This window comes from Talaromyces amestolkiae, assembly GCF_001896365.1.
Source record: "Talaromyces amestolkiae strain CIB chromosome Unknown scaffold3.1, whole genome shotgun sequence".
In the NCBI taxonomy this organism is placed as follows: Eukaryota; Fungi; Ascomycota; class Eurotiomycetes; order Eurotiales; family Trichocomaceae; genus Talaromyces; species Talaromyces amestolkiae.
Genome location: NW_024468039.1, coordinates 1,098,166 through 1,113,187, shown reverse-complemented (window position 1 = coordinate 1,113,187; position 15,022 = coordinate 1,098,166). Strand labels below are relative to the sequence as shown.

Genomic DNA, 15,022 nt, shown 5'->3' with positions numbered 1-15,022 from the left:
GACAACACTTCTTTCTAACTCAAATTGATTTTGCTCAAGAATCAAATATGGCATCAGAATTTGATTCTTACCAATATATTTACATTGCTATTGAACTTTTCTCCAGAAGGAGCATGTTAAAGCGATCAGACGCCGCTACTGCAAGTGTGAATCGCGTGCCCAGGCAACTATGTATTCGAGCGCGTAATAGATGTATTTATTTAGACATCTTGACTCATTTCTAGTAGAACATTGAAAAATGATGATAGTATAATGTTGGAGCAGATTGATCGACCTCCGTCACAGCAGCAATGGCGCAATCAAGACATAAACATCGCAAAGGTACCTCAGTGTTGTGAGAAGAAATCAATTGTGATTCTTATTTAGGTAATCGTTTTGCTCATGCATTCTGTGGTGATAGCTCAATGTTATCTAGGCATCATGATAGCTCTAAAACATATTAGCATAACCGAGTATGGCTCATGTAGATTTGAAGCTGGTGGACTCCTGAGGTCTAAAATCGGAAACTTATTCCTCTAGAAAGAAAACTAACAAGATAAAAGGTACATGAGAAGAAAATGACAAGGAAACCTAAAATGTACCCAGGTGTTGAAAATGCATGGTGATATCCCTGTACTTAATCAACTTATTATTACATATGTTGCTAAATAACGAAGACAGACAACGCCAAGAAAAGAAAGTCAAAGATTGATGTCGCTCGAAAAATGATAAATGCCGAGCCCCATAGCCTCAGCTTCATTTGCCCAAAGTCCTTTGGCAGAAGAGTCACGAGCGCCTATTTTTTAAATCATGCCATTTCATATGCTTGATGGCTGGAAGGCATTTCATGTACCGCAGACTGTTGAGGTATCGATTGGTAGTTTCCCTTCACGTCTGTCTGCTGATTAGCAGCGGGTGGCAATTCGTGAAGACCCTGGTGCTGATTGTTCGCTGAATATTCCTGTCCGACTGTCGTGTTGCTTCCAGGTGCCGGTGGTTTTGTGAATGATTCCATTGGTTCATCTGGTTGTCCCGCGGCTGCTGCTGCTCTCTGTTTCCTCCGATTCCATAACCATGCACCAACGACCAAGACTGCTAGCAAAACACCCCCCAAAGCGACACCGATACCTATTCCAGCCTTCGCTCCCGACGATAATCCACTCGAACTGTTATTGTTGGAAGCTGGTGTTGTTGTCGCGCTCACTGCTGCTCCTGCCGTTGTTGTTGTTGCAGTCGTTGCGGACGTTGTCGGAGCTGCTGATGTGGTTGTAGTGACATTGTTCCAGACGTTGAAATCAGGTGACCAAGCCAAAAAGCCAGAAAGAGGCACTCCATCTTGGCCAAGAGGAACCGACGAGTTGAAAACACCGAATTGGAAAGTTTGAACATCGTTGGTGGAAACGCCGGCATCGCTCGGGATTGTTAAGTTGAGTTGATCGAGTTCACATGTTGATGAGGAGTTATAGAGGCGATATGTATTGCTATTTCGGCTAAAACCAGCGTTCACTAATATATAATGTGAGCATTTCCTCCTCGGCATTGTTATTTTTTCCTTTGACTTACACACTAGTGATTGTACCAGACTTCCACCGGGTCTCGTGAGGTAGATGTTCAGATTAGTCGTATTATCGAAAGCACCGAATTGGACCTGAACAGTATCGCCGATATTGAGATTGGTTTTGTTGAAGGCGTACCAAGTACCGGAATCACAATTCGTGAAGGTTTGCGACATGGCGACTCTTTTTATTAATCAAGTAGGAATCGTTCCTTTTGTATGTCAACAATACATAACGGTTGCGATGTGTTTTGAGAATTGCAAAGCGTAAATCTATGAAATCGGCGTAGTAATTGATTTTAGAAGAAGAGGATCTTCTGAGGCTCGATCGACGATACTAACATATATACATGACAGTACTCCGTAGCACGCTTGGTAATGCAACCTAGAATCCTACTCATTCTAGTCCATATCATATTTGACCTAGCCATGCCCCATGGAAGCCCATTCGAACTGTCCAGGCAAGAACTTGTAAGGCGCTGACCACTATATTTAAGCTAGTTTGAGGCTAATCCGAAACTTATCATGCTAGCGCATGGCTGAGCTCCACGTCTTGATTTTAGACTGGCATTATCAAGGCTTGGCGTTAAGCAGTGTGCGCTGGTTGGCTCTCGAGCATGGAAACTCCATTGCTCCAGTACGGCTGAAACTGCTCATGGTTTTGATTAAAATATTCCTTTCCCTTCTTCGGCTAGGTTATGGGCCACAGCTAACCAGTAGTGTAGCCTGAAGAAATTTGCTGTTCCCCTATTGATCGGCTAAACTGTTACTAGTCGAACGTTGCAAGGCTTGGACATTCGTTCAGCCGCAAATGCTATTAGTAGACAAAAATAGGGGAAGAAAACTTGAATGCTCGAATGGATTTCCAATGCGAGAAATCAGGCTTGTTCTCTGAGACTTGCATTGAGCTACTAATCGCGTGATTACGACCAATAGAACGAGTTTTCTCTTGGTTCATGGATCGCAGAATTCTTCAACGTCGTTTGAAGTATACCAATTCACTATCATGTCCACTACACGATGAACAGAGTTTCCGGAAGAATTTACACATGAAAACCTCCTTAGTCCGTATCTACGTACGTTCTGTACTATGCTGTGCCCATGAACTCGTTCGTCGAAAAAGGGCACAGTTGGTCGGTCACTGTCAGAAAATGACTGACCTAACCGAATGTCCTTAGCTCAGCTTTGACGTGGCACCAAATGCGCCAGGTTCAAGCTCATAAGTTCATAATAGTCTTATATGAAATAGAGGCCTCCCATGCAAATCTCTGCACTTCCGCCCGCGCAATTCTTCTAGTTCGACAAATCCAAATTACCGTTTGATTACAACGCGTGGTTTGCTGTTCCGGAACTGGTTCATTAATATTGACTTCTCTCTCATATTCCGAGATGAGGCAAGTCCACTTTGTGGTTGGCTTGGGCATTCTCAGATGCGACCAAAAACCGATAATACGTGCTAACATTTCGCTGGTTCTTATTAAAGCTCGCTGGAAGGGTGTACTTGTTTCGTGGGAAAATCTACGTTATTGGCTGGGTGATCTATATCCATCTACACTGCACTCAAGCATTGCCATCCGAGGTATTTGAAAGTGGCCAATTCAAGCCTTGACTAGCTACAGTGGCGAGGGCAGCGACCCTGTCACGAGAGATAGCCCATTCCATGGTGTTCGACATCAAGTTTTCGGTGTCTACAAAAGCCATTTTAAGCTGCTGAGGCATCTTCAGGTAGGATTCAAGTATTAAGAACATGGGCCTAATAATACATAAATGCGACTATAGAGATAGATACGTCCAATCTGACTCAGGTTTAGACCTAGTTCTAATTAGTGTCAAAGGGTGTCTATCAAGAATATCATCATCCGGTTTCATTGAAAACCTACCAAAGGGTACCAATTTGGTCAATAAGAAACAGCTTGTTTAGACCTTACAGTCATACTAATATTTCGTTCTGAATGATTTTGGGACCAGATCACTTATATTTTGTGGTCTACCCTAGGCTCCCGACTTTGAAAATTACATACATATTATCTAGCTATCTGCAAAGCTAAAAGAGTTGTGTGTTGGTATTCTTGAGTTCTGAGATATGCCATTTCTGAAGATTTTGTTAGCATTTCATGCGGCTAAAGAAAACACCGAAATTGTAGGGATCGACATGAAGCTAGAAACCTCCGGACTTTAGGTGCCCGCGCTTATACTAACAATGAAGCGAGCAGAGCTTAAATTCTGTTAATGCGCTTGGTCCAGGTAGCATGCCCATGATTATGAACTGCCGAAGAAGAAGAAAAAGAAAATTAGCAAGTCAAATAGGAATTCGTGTGGTCTTGTGAAGTGATAGTGTGAGAAATGGCTTTCATGGCTTACTTGCTTATATACTTACATGGAATGGGGAACTGACCGCTCCACCACTGGAGAAGAGGGGTCCGTGAATTGGGTATACGTTCTTCCGATATTGACATTAATTGATAAAGCGGGGATCGATCTAGGAGTTTTATGAATCATGTTTGCTATCTACGCAACATCCCGACTCGCGCGGGGCCCCGGATGCTGGTCAACGCTCTGATACCATGTGGAGTTAGCCTCCTCGGAGATTGTTGCGGCATCCCTAAGTGGTGCGAAAATTTGGGCAACATGATCAATTAGGGCTTTCTAGTATGATTTTCACTTGGAGTCGAGTATCTAGGTATGCTTGCGACTACGCGGCACCCCTCGGGCGCTGACAGAAACGCAGGAGAGTCAACTGCTGCCATGTTCTCTTAAGCGTTTACTAAAGATTGATACCTCATTAAACCCTCTCGGCTCTGTGAAAGTATGGATCAAAATCCGGTTCCCCATAAATCTTAGTCTCTTCTCCTCAATCTTGCGGGGAAGAGTATAAGCGAGAGCGGGACAAGGTTCCATGTATGAGTCGCTAGTTGATTTTTGATAAATCTTGCCGTATATAAACTGCCCAGAAGATGTACCAGGATATGTTTTTGGAGCCGTCTTATCATTTGCTGTTAACTTCAGCACAGACGATTGAATATGTTAGCCTCCGTATCTTTGGCTGTAGCTGCTTTGGTTGGTGCTTCCCTGGTTTCGGCTAGCCACCATCATTCAGTTACAGAACCAAAAGCAACCGTCAAAAATGGAAGTTATCATGGGCTTCACAATGACTTTTACAACGTCGATTACTTCCTAGGGATGCCCTACGCCCAGCCACCAACAGGAGACCTTCGTTTAGCTCTGCCAGTTTCGCTAAATTCCTCATTTGACACTCGCAATGCCACGGAACTTGGGCCAGGGTGTATTGAGTTTTCGGTCTGTTTCCGTGACTATTGATTGAATCGGTTTTCGATCAGCTAAGAGATCTGACGGATACCATAGATCGCAGGCTATGATCGGCCCCTTTCGGAGGATTGCCTCAGCGTCAATGTGTACCGACCATCAGGTTACGAGAATGAGAAACTTCCCGTTTTGGTTTGGATTTATGGGTACGTCGACCTAGCAGCTTTTGATACCGTCAATCAATTAAATAGTACACTAGTGGAGGTTTTGTACAGGGTCTTAATGCCGATCCTCGGTATAACTTGACTTTCCTTGTCAAGAACTCTGTGGACATGGGAAAGCCTATCGTTGCTGCAAGCATTAACTACCGACTAAATGGCTTTGGGTTTTTGGATAGCCCCCAGATCCGCGAAGCAGGGCTTTCTAATCTTGGCCTTAGAGATCAACGGCTGGCTCTGCACTGGATACAAGTAAGACCTCGCTTAAAATGTACTGCAAACTTTTGATGCAGATACTAAACGCAGCATAGGAAAACATTGATGCCTTTGGCGGTGATCCGTCTAAAGTTACAATCTGGGGCCAATCTGCTGGTGCAATGAGTGTCGGTTCCCAGATATTGGCCTTTGGAGGTCGTAATGATTCTCTCTTCCGTGCAGCCATCGCGGACAGTGGTGGACCACTTGGTGCCCAGCCTCCTACTGCAAACGCTTCCTTGGCAACATGGAATAGCATTGTGAATCTCACAGGCTGCACTTCGGCACAAGATCGGATCAGTTGTCTTCGTTCTGTGTCTGTTGCCAACTATACAAATGCTGTAAATAACACGTCAGGCTCCTATTTTCCCGTTTACGATGGCGATTTCCTTCCGACCTATAACTCAGTACAGATCAAGTCTGGACAATTCCTCAAGGTGCCTCTCTTAATTGGGAGTAATGCTGACGAAGGAACCGATTTCGTTGGTGGCGCTCCCTATATCGGGGCGCTTCCATCCAAATCTTATCCAGATAAAACGTCGTTTTTGAATGTGGCACAGGGATATGTCAGGAACTCATCTCAATTAGACGCTGCCCTTGCCGCATTATCGGTTCTCTACCCGGATATACCCTCGATCGGTACACCTTCTACATATCATGGTCGTTTGAACGCAACTTTTGGCGCTCAATATGCTCGGGTTGCTTCTCTTGCAGGAGACCTGAATATTCACCGTGGCCGCAGATTGAGCGCTCAATCGTGGATCAAATACGGCCTTCCTATATATTCATACCACTTCGCAGCATGGCCCATTGGAGGTCTACCCGACTATACAGGCACAACACATTTCACTGAAATCCAACTAGTCTTTGATAATGAATATGGCAACGGGTATTTATATCCATGGTATCCTTCGGGCAGCGAGTTTGCAGGCCAAGGCAAATCGCTCATTGCACTAGCTAAACTGATGAGTCAGTATACTCCCATTATGCCGTTTTAGTTACCTGTGACTATATCTAAATCTCTAACAGGTCGCATGTGGATTTCATTTGTCAATGATCTGACACCGAACAATCATGGTTTAAAACATGATAGCAATGGCCATAGTATTCCGGAATGGCCTTTATACGCAGCAAATGTCAGCGATGCCTTAAATGGTTACGGTGTCAACTATAGATTTGATCAGGCGGAAAAGGGCTTAGCGATTATTGAACCAGATACATGGCGCGCTGAAGCACTTGCTTACTTGATTGATAACAGTGACAATATTTTCGGAAGTTAAAAGCGGATTGCTCTACTAAATCTATTCATTAATCTAGTTAGTGGGTGGTAAATTAGTGGCCATATAAGTCTGTCAATTCTTTTACTACTAAGAAAGTTCCAGCCATGGTTTACGTTACCCGGAAACTAAAGGGCACATCCAACCGCTCGGAGGGGGTGATGACACTTTCGAGGCAGAGACACAGTCCAAATGCACAAAGCCGATTGATTTTGCCCGCGGTCACAATTTCTTCAAGGGCCTCGGACAGAGAGCCTCGATTATGGGGAATCGGAGGCCCGTAGATGGGCGTCACTTCTGGTCGCACTTCTCGGGTTCCCTTGCTCGAAAGTTTCGTGCGGAGAGTCTCCATGTTGGATGGTTGCACTAAGTCTAGGAATTCCAACAACTCGAATGCCACCCTTTGGTCCGATTCGCCGCTAGTTTCATCAGCGGTCTGGTCGTTATCCGCCAGTTCAGAGGCAAATATCCTCACGACAAACATCACATTGCGGTCAACATCGTACTGCAAGAACTCCTCAAGACATCGATTTTGTGGCTCACTACTACAACCAGCCATGAAGTAATTCTCGACGAAGCAATACAGCCAGATCAACCACACAGAAATGGTAGCCTGCGGAGCTGGTATTGTTGTGGAACTCTCGAAGTTGGTTCTGTCTAAGGGAAAGATCGGCTCCATAGGCACCATCTCTATGGGGGTCCGCCCTTCACGTAGGAGACCTTGTACGAATCCCAGGTCTTCAGATCGAGTAGCAGCGGTAAGGAGTAGATTTGGACCCGAGGTCGAGTTCTGCTGTTTCAGGCGGATCATTAGATCAGGTGAGAGAAAATTGTGTAGATCGCGCCTAACAACTTCGCATAGGAAATCGGGAGAATGATCTGATCCTCTTTGTGTGAGCCATTCACGACCGGTGCGTTGCAAATTCATCCCCCATATACAACCCTTGGGCTCCAGAATCTCATTTCTGGGGGGAACTTGTGTTCTTGACCCTCCCGTATGGGTGTGATGCTGAATAATGTGGCTGAGCTCCTCGAAGAAACGTGATGGCACGTCGTATCCGCAAAACTTATGGGCAGCATACATCACGGTGAAAAGCACATGGAGAGCCCTTCTCAAAGGGCCGCCTTCTCCCCCAATTGCCCATACTCTTGGTTTGGTATCATGTAGTGTGAATCGTGCAAATTTGAATTCTGCAAGTAATAATCGAATAATCCCGGAGTAAACATCAAAGTCAGGTATACGGGCTCGCATTTGCGCTTCCCTGGTATTCGCAATGTAGTCGCGGGCACTGCGGTGGAGAAATCGCACTTCATAAGTGAAATAATCATGTCCGTCTCTTTCACGGCTGCGCTTTCGGGTCATCTCTAGCAGGCCTCGAGAAAGGTGATCCAACGCATGCGAGACACGCTCAAGTCGCTCATTGATCTCAGTCTCTGTGCATGGTCGCATAGGTAGTTCATAAGGGAAGTGTGGATTATCAAGGTCCTCGAGCCATGAGTATGTTATCGCATTCCGGACTGTTGGCTGCCACCTGCAGAAGTTGGGAGTCGTCAAGAGGAATAATTGGTCCGAGAGCAACTGGTCGTCCGGATCGATGGAGCTAAGGATCTGATCGAACAGGTCATCCAGCCCCTTGGGCATCAAGTGAAGCTTCCTTTTCAAGTCTTTCTCGCTGCCTCGATATCCTATACTCTTCAGGAGGGAGCGCACAACCAGCCGTGCCCAGAGAAATACCCCGTCGGAGGCGTTCACAACCTCAATGACCAAGTCTGCATATGAGTTCTTGATACGATGGAAGTTGGGGTCCTTTTCAAACATGGCCACACTGAACTTGAAAATATCTTCTCGGGTGAGGTCGTGGATACTAATTTGATGATTCAAGTCATTCGCGAAAGACTGGACAAAGGGAACATGAGGGCGACTGCTGACACAAAGCTTGATATTCTCCGCTTGTCCTGTCCAAGACTGAAGATCTCGAGAAAAACGCCAGTGATCGACCTCATCACCCTTAAACTCGTCTAGACCATCAATGAAAAAGCAGAAGTAGCTTTTGGAGGAGCTTGCTTCTTGGATTAGGCGATTGAATGCGTCCCTAACTTCATCAAAACGAATCGGGGCAAACCCGAAGGTTGAACTCCCCCAGAGCTCAGGGAAGAGGCGGGGAATTAAACTAGGCATTTGCCTACAGGTTTCAAACAGCAGACTTCGATATAGACCCTCGAGAGACGTCTGTATCTCATCTCCCGAATTCCAGAAGAAGAATCGAACAAAAATCAAGGGGCGACCCCGGGCCCAACTTTCTAATCCGCTCTTGACTCGAGACGACTTGCAAAGAAATTTCATCAAGGTCGATTTCCCAGAACCTGCCTTGCCTGATATATGGAAAATGTGACGGCCAGAATTGAGCCAGGTGAGAAACTTCTCTCGAGTACACTTTCGCAGGGCTTCCTGCTTTTTCTTTTCCTCTTCATACTGCCTCTTTTCCCTCTGCTCCTCATGGTTTTCTTCGGACACTACAAAAGAGTCGCTCCAATCATCTGCCGGTTGAGATTCCTCGTCGACTATCCACGCGAAGGTCCCACTCTCGGCATTATCAATGCTGTTCTCGCGACTGTATATAGACGGAAAGGCCAGACGCTCCAGGATCTTGTTCTCTTGTGAGATTGTGGTTATCACATTCCGGAATTTGAACAACGAAACGCCCAATTCGGCCAACACTCCCTCTTTGGGTCCGCGTGAATTCTCTTGTGCTGGAGCCGACCTAACGGAATCAACCAGCGTCAAAATGGTCTGGTATAACTCATCCAGCTGGGAGACCGCCTGATTCTGAAGTTCTTTGGCCTCACTTCGAAGGGCTGCGAGCTGACTATTGACTAGAAAGTGCTGCTCATCGGTTTTCTGACTATGCTTATCTTAGCACCTCCTATTTCACTTCGCACGAGGACGTACTTGAACATGACTTGCAATCGGATCAAAATCTGAGATTGATACCCATTCAGTCGTTGCTCAATCGCAATGATCTCCTTCTCCTTCCGCATACTGTCCCACTTCACCATCAGGCCCTGCCATTTCGATTTCCTGTCTCCCACTTTCAAATTTCGGAGAATTTGAGAGAGCTCTCCGGACAACGCGTGACAGTTTGCAGCCAAGGCGCAGAACTGCCTTTCGTTTTCGGTCCGGGCCGGGACGTCCGCGACCAAGTCGTGTGTGACAGCATTCAAATCTTCCACCAAAACACTCAGGCGTTCATTCTCGGGGGTCATACCATTCGGGGTCGAAAGGACCTTATTTACTCCGGAAATTACTTTATAGGAAAAGTCAATGAATGTAATGATGTTGCCGGCCAGGCCGATGGCCGTGAGAGGGTCCATAGCGCCGTCCCGACCCTAGTACGCGAGGCAGGTGGTGGAACAATATACCCTCGACAACCGACAAGAGATTGAATAACACAAGAATTGTCCGGTGCCCGATGGGTCCATTATGCATTATGGAGCGAACGCTGCCCCGCGGTGGGGCCGAATTTAGCAACGATCGGATCAGTCTGAGGTACAGATTCATTGGAGTTCGTCTCTGAGCAGAAATGCGAGTAGCCTTGCATTTTATGCCCCCACAACTCGGGATGCGGGAGATTTTTCCCCTGGTGGGACTCTGTACAGTGTTGCACAGACAGCGCGACCCCCTCATTTTCATCTCAGACACTTGCTTACTTGATTGATAACAGTGACAATGTTTCACGGTTTTTAAAAATACTATTTAACAAGCTTGAATCCAGCACAAGTCAAGGTAGTTCAGTCTTCCTTTGCAATCCTCAAAGAACTCTGTGTATAGCTTCCAGGCCAACGCACAATGACACGTGCCAACCGGCTTATTTAGCTTGTGGTCTTTAGCTGCGTACAAATGCAGTAGAAAAATTGGCAGATTTGCCACTTAATTACATAGACAATTGCCTGACCGACCGGCCTCTTCGCTAATCCTAAAATTCTGTGCGTGTTAGTTAGCGTTGACTGAGTCAGGCAGTCCGAGGCTTGCTATATACTTCTAAGCAAGTGATCAGTATTATCTCACGGGGTGGCATAGCCATACTTATGTTAGATGTGAAGGTTGGTAATTGGTCAGAAAATTGCACAAAAATGTGAGGTGGATAATATTTCTTAATTTGCCAATTTCCCAACATCAATTAGGGCTTTTTAGTATGATATTCACTTGGACTCGGGTAAAGTTTCCATCTATACGCCACGGGGGCCCGACCAGGGGTATGCAACCTAGATGGTCATCTTCTCAAACATCGCGACTGTATCTTCTAATGCCCGCAAAGAGGCACTGACATCCCGCTTCCTGCGGTCGGCTGATCGCAAAGCATCAGCCACATCCTTGTCATGCACCTTGCTCAGCTCGGCTATGATCGATTCGACATCTTCTTGGTCCTTCATTGCGTCGACTAGTTTCCCTTTGAACTTTTCGACCTCTTTCTTTGTATCTTGGATACGGTCCTTGATGTCAAGATAAACGTTTGCATCAGCCGAAACAGAGAAAATGGCACAGGCCTCAGGGCTGATTTCTCCAACTTTGAGTATAAGGATATCCACTGGTACCTTGCCGCTAAGGGATTTGATTGTGGAGAGCTGTGCTGATATAGTGTCATGTGAAAATTGGTTAAGGGGCATGATATAAGCCAAGCCTTTGTCCTTGACAGCATAGTCAGATAAGAGAGAACGAATGCCTTTCGATACACCCAGTATAAGCTCATAGGCCACCTCAGATTTTGGGTCATCAAAAGACGACTCATATTCGGGATAATTGGCGATTGTGATTGAAGGTGTGTTGTCACCCGGTCGGCGTGGGAGCCGTTGCCAAAGCTCTTCGGTCAAGAAGGGCATGAACGGAGAAATCATTCGCAACCCGGATTCAAGTGCGGTGTATAGCGTGTCTTTGGCAGAACGAGCTTCGTCGGGAGTGCCCTCTGAGATGATTGCCTTTGAGTTCTCGATATAGACATCGAATAGCTCATCGTACAGGTACCGATAGCTGATCTGGGTTGATCTTGAAAATTCACGCTCCTCGAGTGCCCGATTGATCTCTTTCGCAGCCGTATTCATCTTCATCAATATCCATTTGTCTGGTAGACTCTCCTTTCCTATCAAAGCACTAGACTCGCGAGGAACGAAATCATCACCCAGCTTACCGAGGACATACTTTGTAGCCTGATAAATCTTGTTGCAGAATTTTCGGTAGCCATGCATCGTCTTGACATCGAAGTTGATATCACCGCCAGAGGACTGAGTATAATTAATAAGCGAGAACCGCAAGGCGTCGGCCCCGATCTCAGGAATTCCGTGGGGGAAAGTCTTCTTCTGGTACTTCTCGGCAGTCTTCACCTCTCTTGGGGCTAGGTTGCCTTGCAGCAGCTTTTGGTGCAGAGCACCGAGGCTGATGCCGTCAACTATGTCGATAGGGTCAACAACATTGCCCAGTGATTTGGACATTTTCCGGCCTTCGCTGTCACGAATCAACCCGTGGCAGTAGACCTCCGTGAAGGGCACCTTCCCAGTCAACTTGAGAGAGAACATGATCATACGGCTGACCCAGAATGGTATAATATCCCATCCTGTCTCAAGCGTCGTGGTTGGGAAATACCTTTCGAAATCTTCCTTTTTTTCTGGCCATCCGAGGGCACTAAACGGCCAAAGACCAGAGCTGAACCAGGTATCCAAGACGTCCTCGTCTCGCTTGAGTGTCACTTTCTTACCGGGGAATTTCTTTTCGGCCTTTTCTTGAGCCTCACTCTCTGTTCTTCCGCATACCCAATAGCTGTCATCGGAATCATCTCCATTGGTTTCACCATCGACAGTGACAAAATACGCTGGGATCTGATGGCCCCACCACAGTTGTCTCGACAGGCACCAGTCCTGGAGATTCCGCATCCATTGCAAGTATGATCGCTTCTGTATCTCTGGTCGAATAACGAGCTCGCCACTTTCAACAACATCTATGGCAGGTTTCGTGAGAGACTCCATCTTCATCCACCATTGGGGCTTCAAAAGTGGCTCCACAATATCCCCTGATCGGCTACATATGGGGACAACCATCTTGTTCGGCTCTTGTCTCGTATAGAGACCGAGTTTCTTAAGTTCTTCAATAACACCGTATCTTGCGTTGAACCTCTTCTCTCCGGCATAAGGACCCGCGTTGCTATTGAACGTGCCATCCTCGTTAAGAATGTTGATGAATGGTAGACCATGTTTCTTTCCCAGGTTGAAATCATTATGATCGTGAGCAGGGGTCAGCTTAACTGCGCCAGTACCAAACTCTGTATCAACATATTCGTCGGCGACGATCCTCAGCTTTCTACCACGAATGATCGGGTGCAGCGCATTTTTGCCGACGAATTCATTATACCGTTCGTCCTCAGGATGAACCGCAATGCCAGTATCGCCTAGCATAGTCTCTGGACGTGTGGTCGCAACTTCGATTGTATGATCAGAGCCCTCGATTTGGTATTTAAAATAAGTGAGAGTTCCGAATTCAATTTTTCTGTCATAGCCCGGCACGTCCAACTTTGTTGTCCCCTCGAGCTCCTTTTGGTCAACTTCTAGCGTTGACAAAGCAGTGGAGAGACGACATGACCAATGCACAAGCCTGTTGGCTCGGTAGATAAGGCCTTCGGAGTGCAGCTGGATGAAGGTCTCATTCACCGCTTTGGACAGCTCCGGACTCATAGTGAAGGCTTCGCGCGACCAGTCGACGGAGACGCCGAGTTTGCGCACCGTATTGTTGATCGACTTATGGTAATCCTCTTTCCAGTCCTGACATAGTTGTATAAACTCAGCCCTAGTGAAGTCTTGGCGTTTAGATTTCCCGTTTTTCGGGGTTTTGGCGAGCTGCTTCTCGACAACAGCCTGGGTCGCAATGCCTGCATGATCGCAGCCAGGTATATAAAGCGTTGAGAATTGTCGCATGCGATGCCATCTGATCAGGGTGTCTTCCAACGCGAGTGCGAGAGCGTGTCCGATATGTAATTTGCCAGTCACCTACAAGTGAATTTTAGCAAATGGTCGGGCACCTTCGATTTGATGTTGCATACATTAGGTGGTGGAATAGCGATGACATATTTACCCTTCGGCTTAAGACTGCCATCCTCCTCTGTTTGTGGCTTKAAAAAMCCATGCTCTTCCCAGTAACTATACCAGGCAGATTCTACAACCTTCGGCAGATAAGCCTTGTGGAAGTCGTCGTCCAATGATTTCAATATCTTTCGATGTCCAGCCGGTGTCACCTCGACCCAATCTTTCGTCTCGGCCGCAGGAGCAACCTGCTCCCTAGGTTTCTTCCCCTTGGATGCGCCAATGCCTTGTTGCTGTTTCAGTCGCGCTTCCTGTTCTTGCTTCTCTTTTTTCTTGGCGAATTTCTCAAGCTTCAGTTGTTGTTTCTCGCTCATAGGCTTCGCCGGAGGCTCGGCCTGTGTGGAGGCCATTCTGCGTGACACACTCCAGATCACAAGACATAGGGGACTGCACAGCGCGTGCCTGATGCGAAGTGTAGCGGCCGGGGTGATAGAAGCCACCGTGATATTATAATGGGTGAGAAGGGAGGAGAAGGGAGAATCGGGGCCAGGGAGGGCTGTAACTCCCAGTCCTGCCTGAGGCGGGAATGAGTCACAGACGCAGCCTTGAAATAGTGGGCGGTGTAGTGGAATACGTGCTCGATCCCCCAAAAGAGCTGATAGCGTCGTGTTAGATGTGCCTTACAATCTGATTATAGCCCTAAAATTAAGCAATATTATTGGGTATAAACGGTGTGTACTTGTATATTGTGGTATGAAGCCGTATGGCTCTTCCGGTCCCTTACGAAGTCTTCTGTAGTCTCATGAGCCCCCTAATCTAGTCTCATCGCTCGACCGCTGAGACCTCCAGACCCGATTGGCTGTATAAACCGTAGAAATCGTAGAAATAATACAAAAAATGAGTCACGGCGGAACAAAGGATTATCCGCAACCATTAGGGCTAAGGTATCATAGGAATCAGAGCAACAGCTATGATTACTATGATGATCGCCGCTTAGGAATAGGATTCTTTGACTTAAGATTCTATAGCTAGTATATTCATTCAATATTACTATTCCTAAGAGATTCCCAGTAAAATATAGATATTCGACGGGCATACTGTAATGACATCGTTGACTGGGTGGTGAAATAATGGGGAACTAAATTTGACAGACTTATATGACCACTAATATACTACCCATTAATGGGTTCTCGTTTTTGGTCGTATGGTAAAGACATGGATTTTACAGAATTATATCAGTAAGATAATTGATCAGAAAATTGCACAAAATGTGAGGTGGATAATATTGATTAATTTGCCGAATTTGCGAACATAATTACCCCTGTCCCGAGGGAGTGCTCTACATGAAACACATTTTTGACGCCCGCCTAAATCCTCAACTAATCTCCCCGAAGTCCGCAAAACGTCAGAGA

General features: G+C 46.4%; 4 protein-coding genes across 4 annotated transcripts; 1 reads left to right on the top strand and 3 right to left on the bottom strand.

The window, feature by feature from the left end:
* Positions 1 to 787: 787 nt before the first annotated feature.
* Positions 788 to 1,711, bottom strand: BHQ10_002411 (uncharacterized protein; the record flags this gene model as incomplete). The annotated part of the gene is made up of 2 exons (XM_040874555.1): positions 788 to 1,485; positions 1,543 to 1,711. The coding sequence occupies 2 exons, from the start codon at positions 1,709 to 1,711 to the stop codon at positions 788 to 790; spliced, it is 867 nt and encodes a 288-aa protein (XP_040730916.1).
* Positions 1,712 to 4,555: 2,844 nt separating this feature from the next.
* On the top strand, positions 4,556 to 6,551 carry BHQ10_002410 (uncharacterized protein; the record flags this gene model as incomplete). Its single annotated transcript, XM_040874554.1, has 5 exons — positions 4,556 to 4,831; positions 4,898 to 5,004; positions 5,058 to 5,268; positions 5,328 to 6,240; positions 6,301 to 6,551. 5 exons carry the CDS (start codon positions 4,556 to 4,558, stop codon positions 6,549 to 6,551), a joined length of 1,758 nt encoding a protein of 585 aa, XP_040730915.1.
* Positions 6,552 to 6,660: 109 nt separating this feature from the next.
* BHQ10_002409 (uncharacterized protein) lies at positions 6,661 to 9,920 on the bottom strand (the record flags this gene model as incomplete). Its single annotated transcript, XM_040874552.1, has 2 exons — positions 6,661 to 9,451; positions 9,499 to 9,920. 2 exons carry the CDS (start codon positions 9,918 to 9,920, stop codon positions 6,661 to 6,663), a joined length of 3,213 nt encoding a protein of 1,070 aa, XP_040730914.1.
* Positions 9,921 to 10,811: 891 nt separating this feature from the next.
* On the bottom strand, positions 10,812 to 14,020 carry BHQ10_002408 (uncharacterized protein; the record flags this gene model as incomplete). Its single annotated transcript, XM_040874551.1, has 2 exons — positions 10,812 to 13,577; positions 13,631 to 14,020. 2 exons carry the CDS (start codon positions 14,018 to 14,020, stop codon positions 10,812 to 10,814), a joined length of 3,156 nt encoding a protein of 1,051 aa, XP_040730913.1.
* Between the last annotated feature and the right edge of the window lie 1,002 nt (positions 14,021 to 15,022).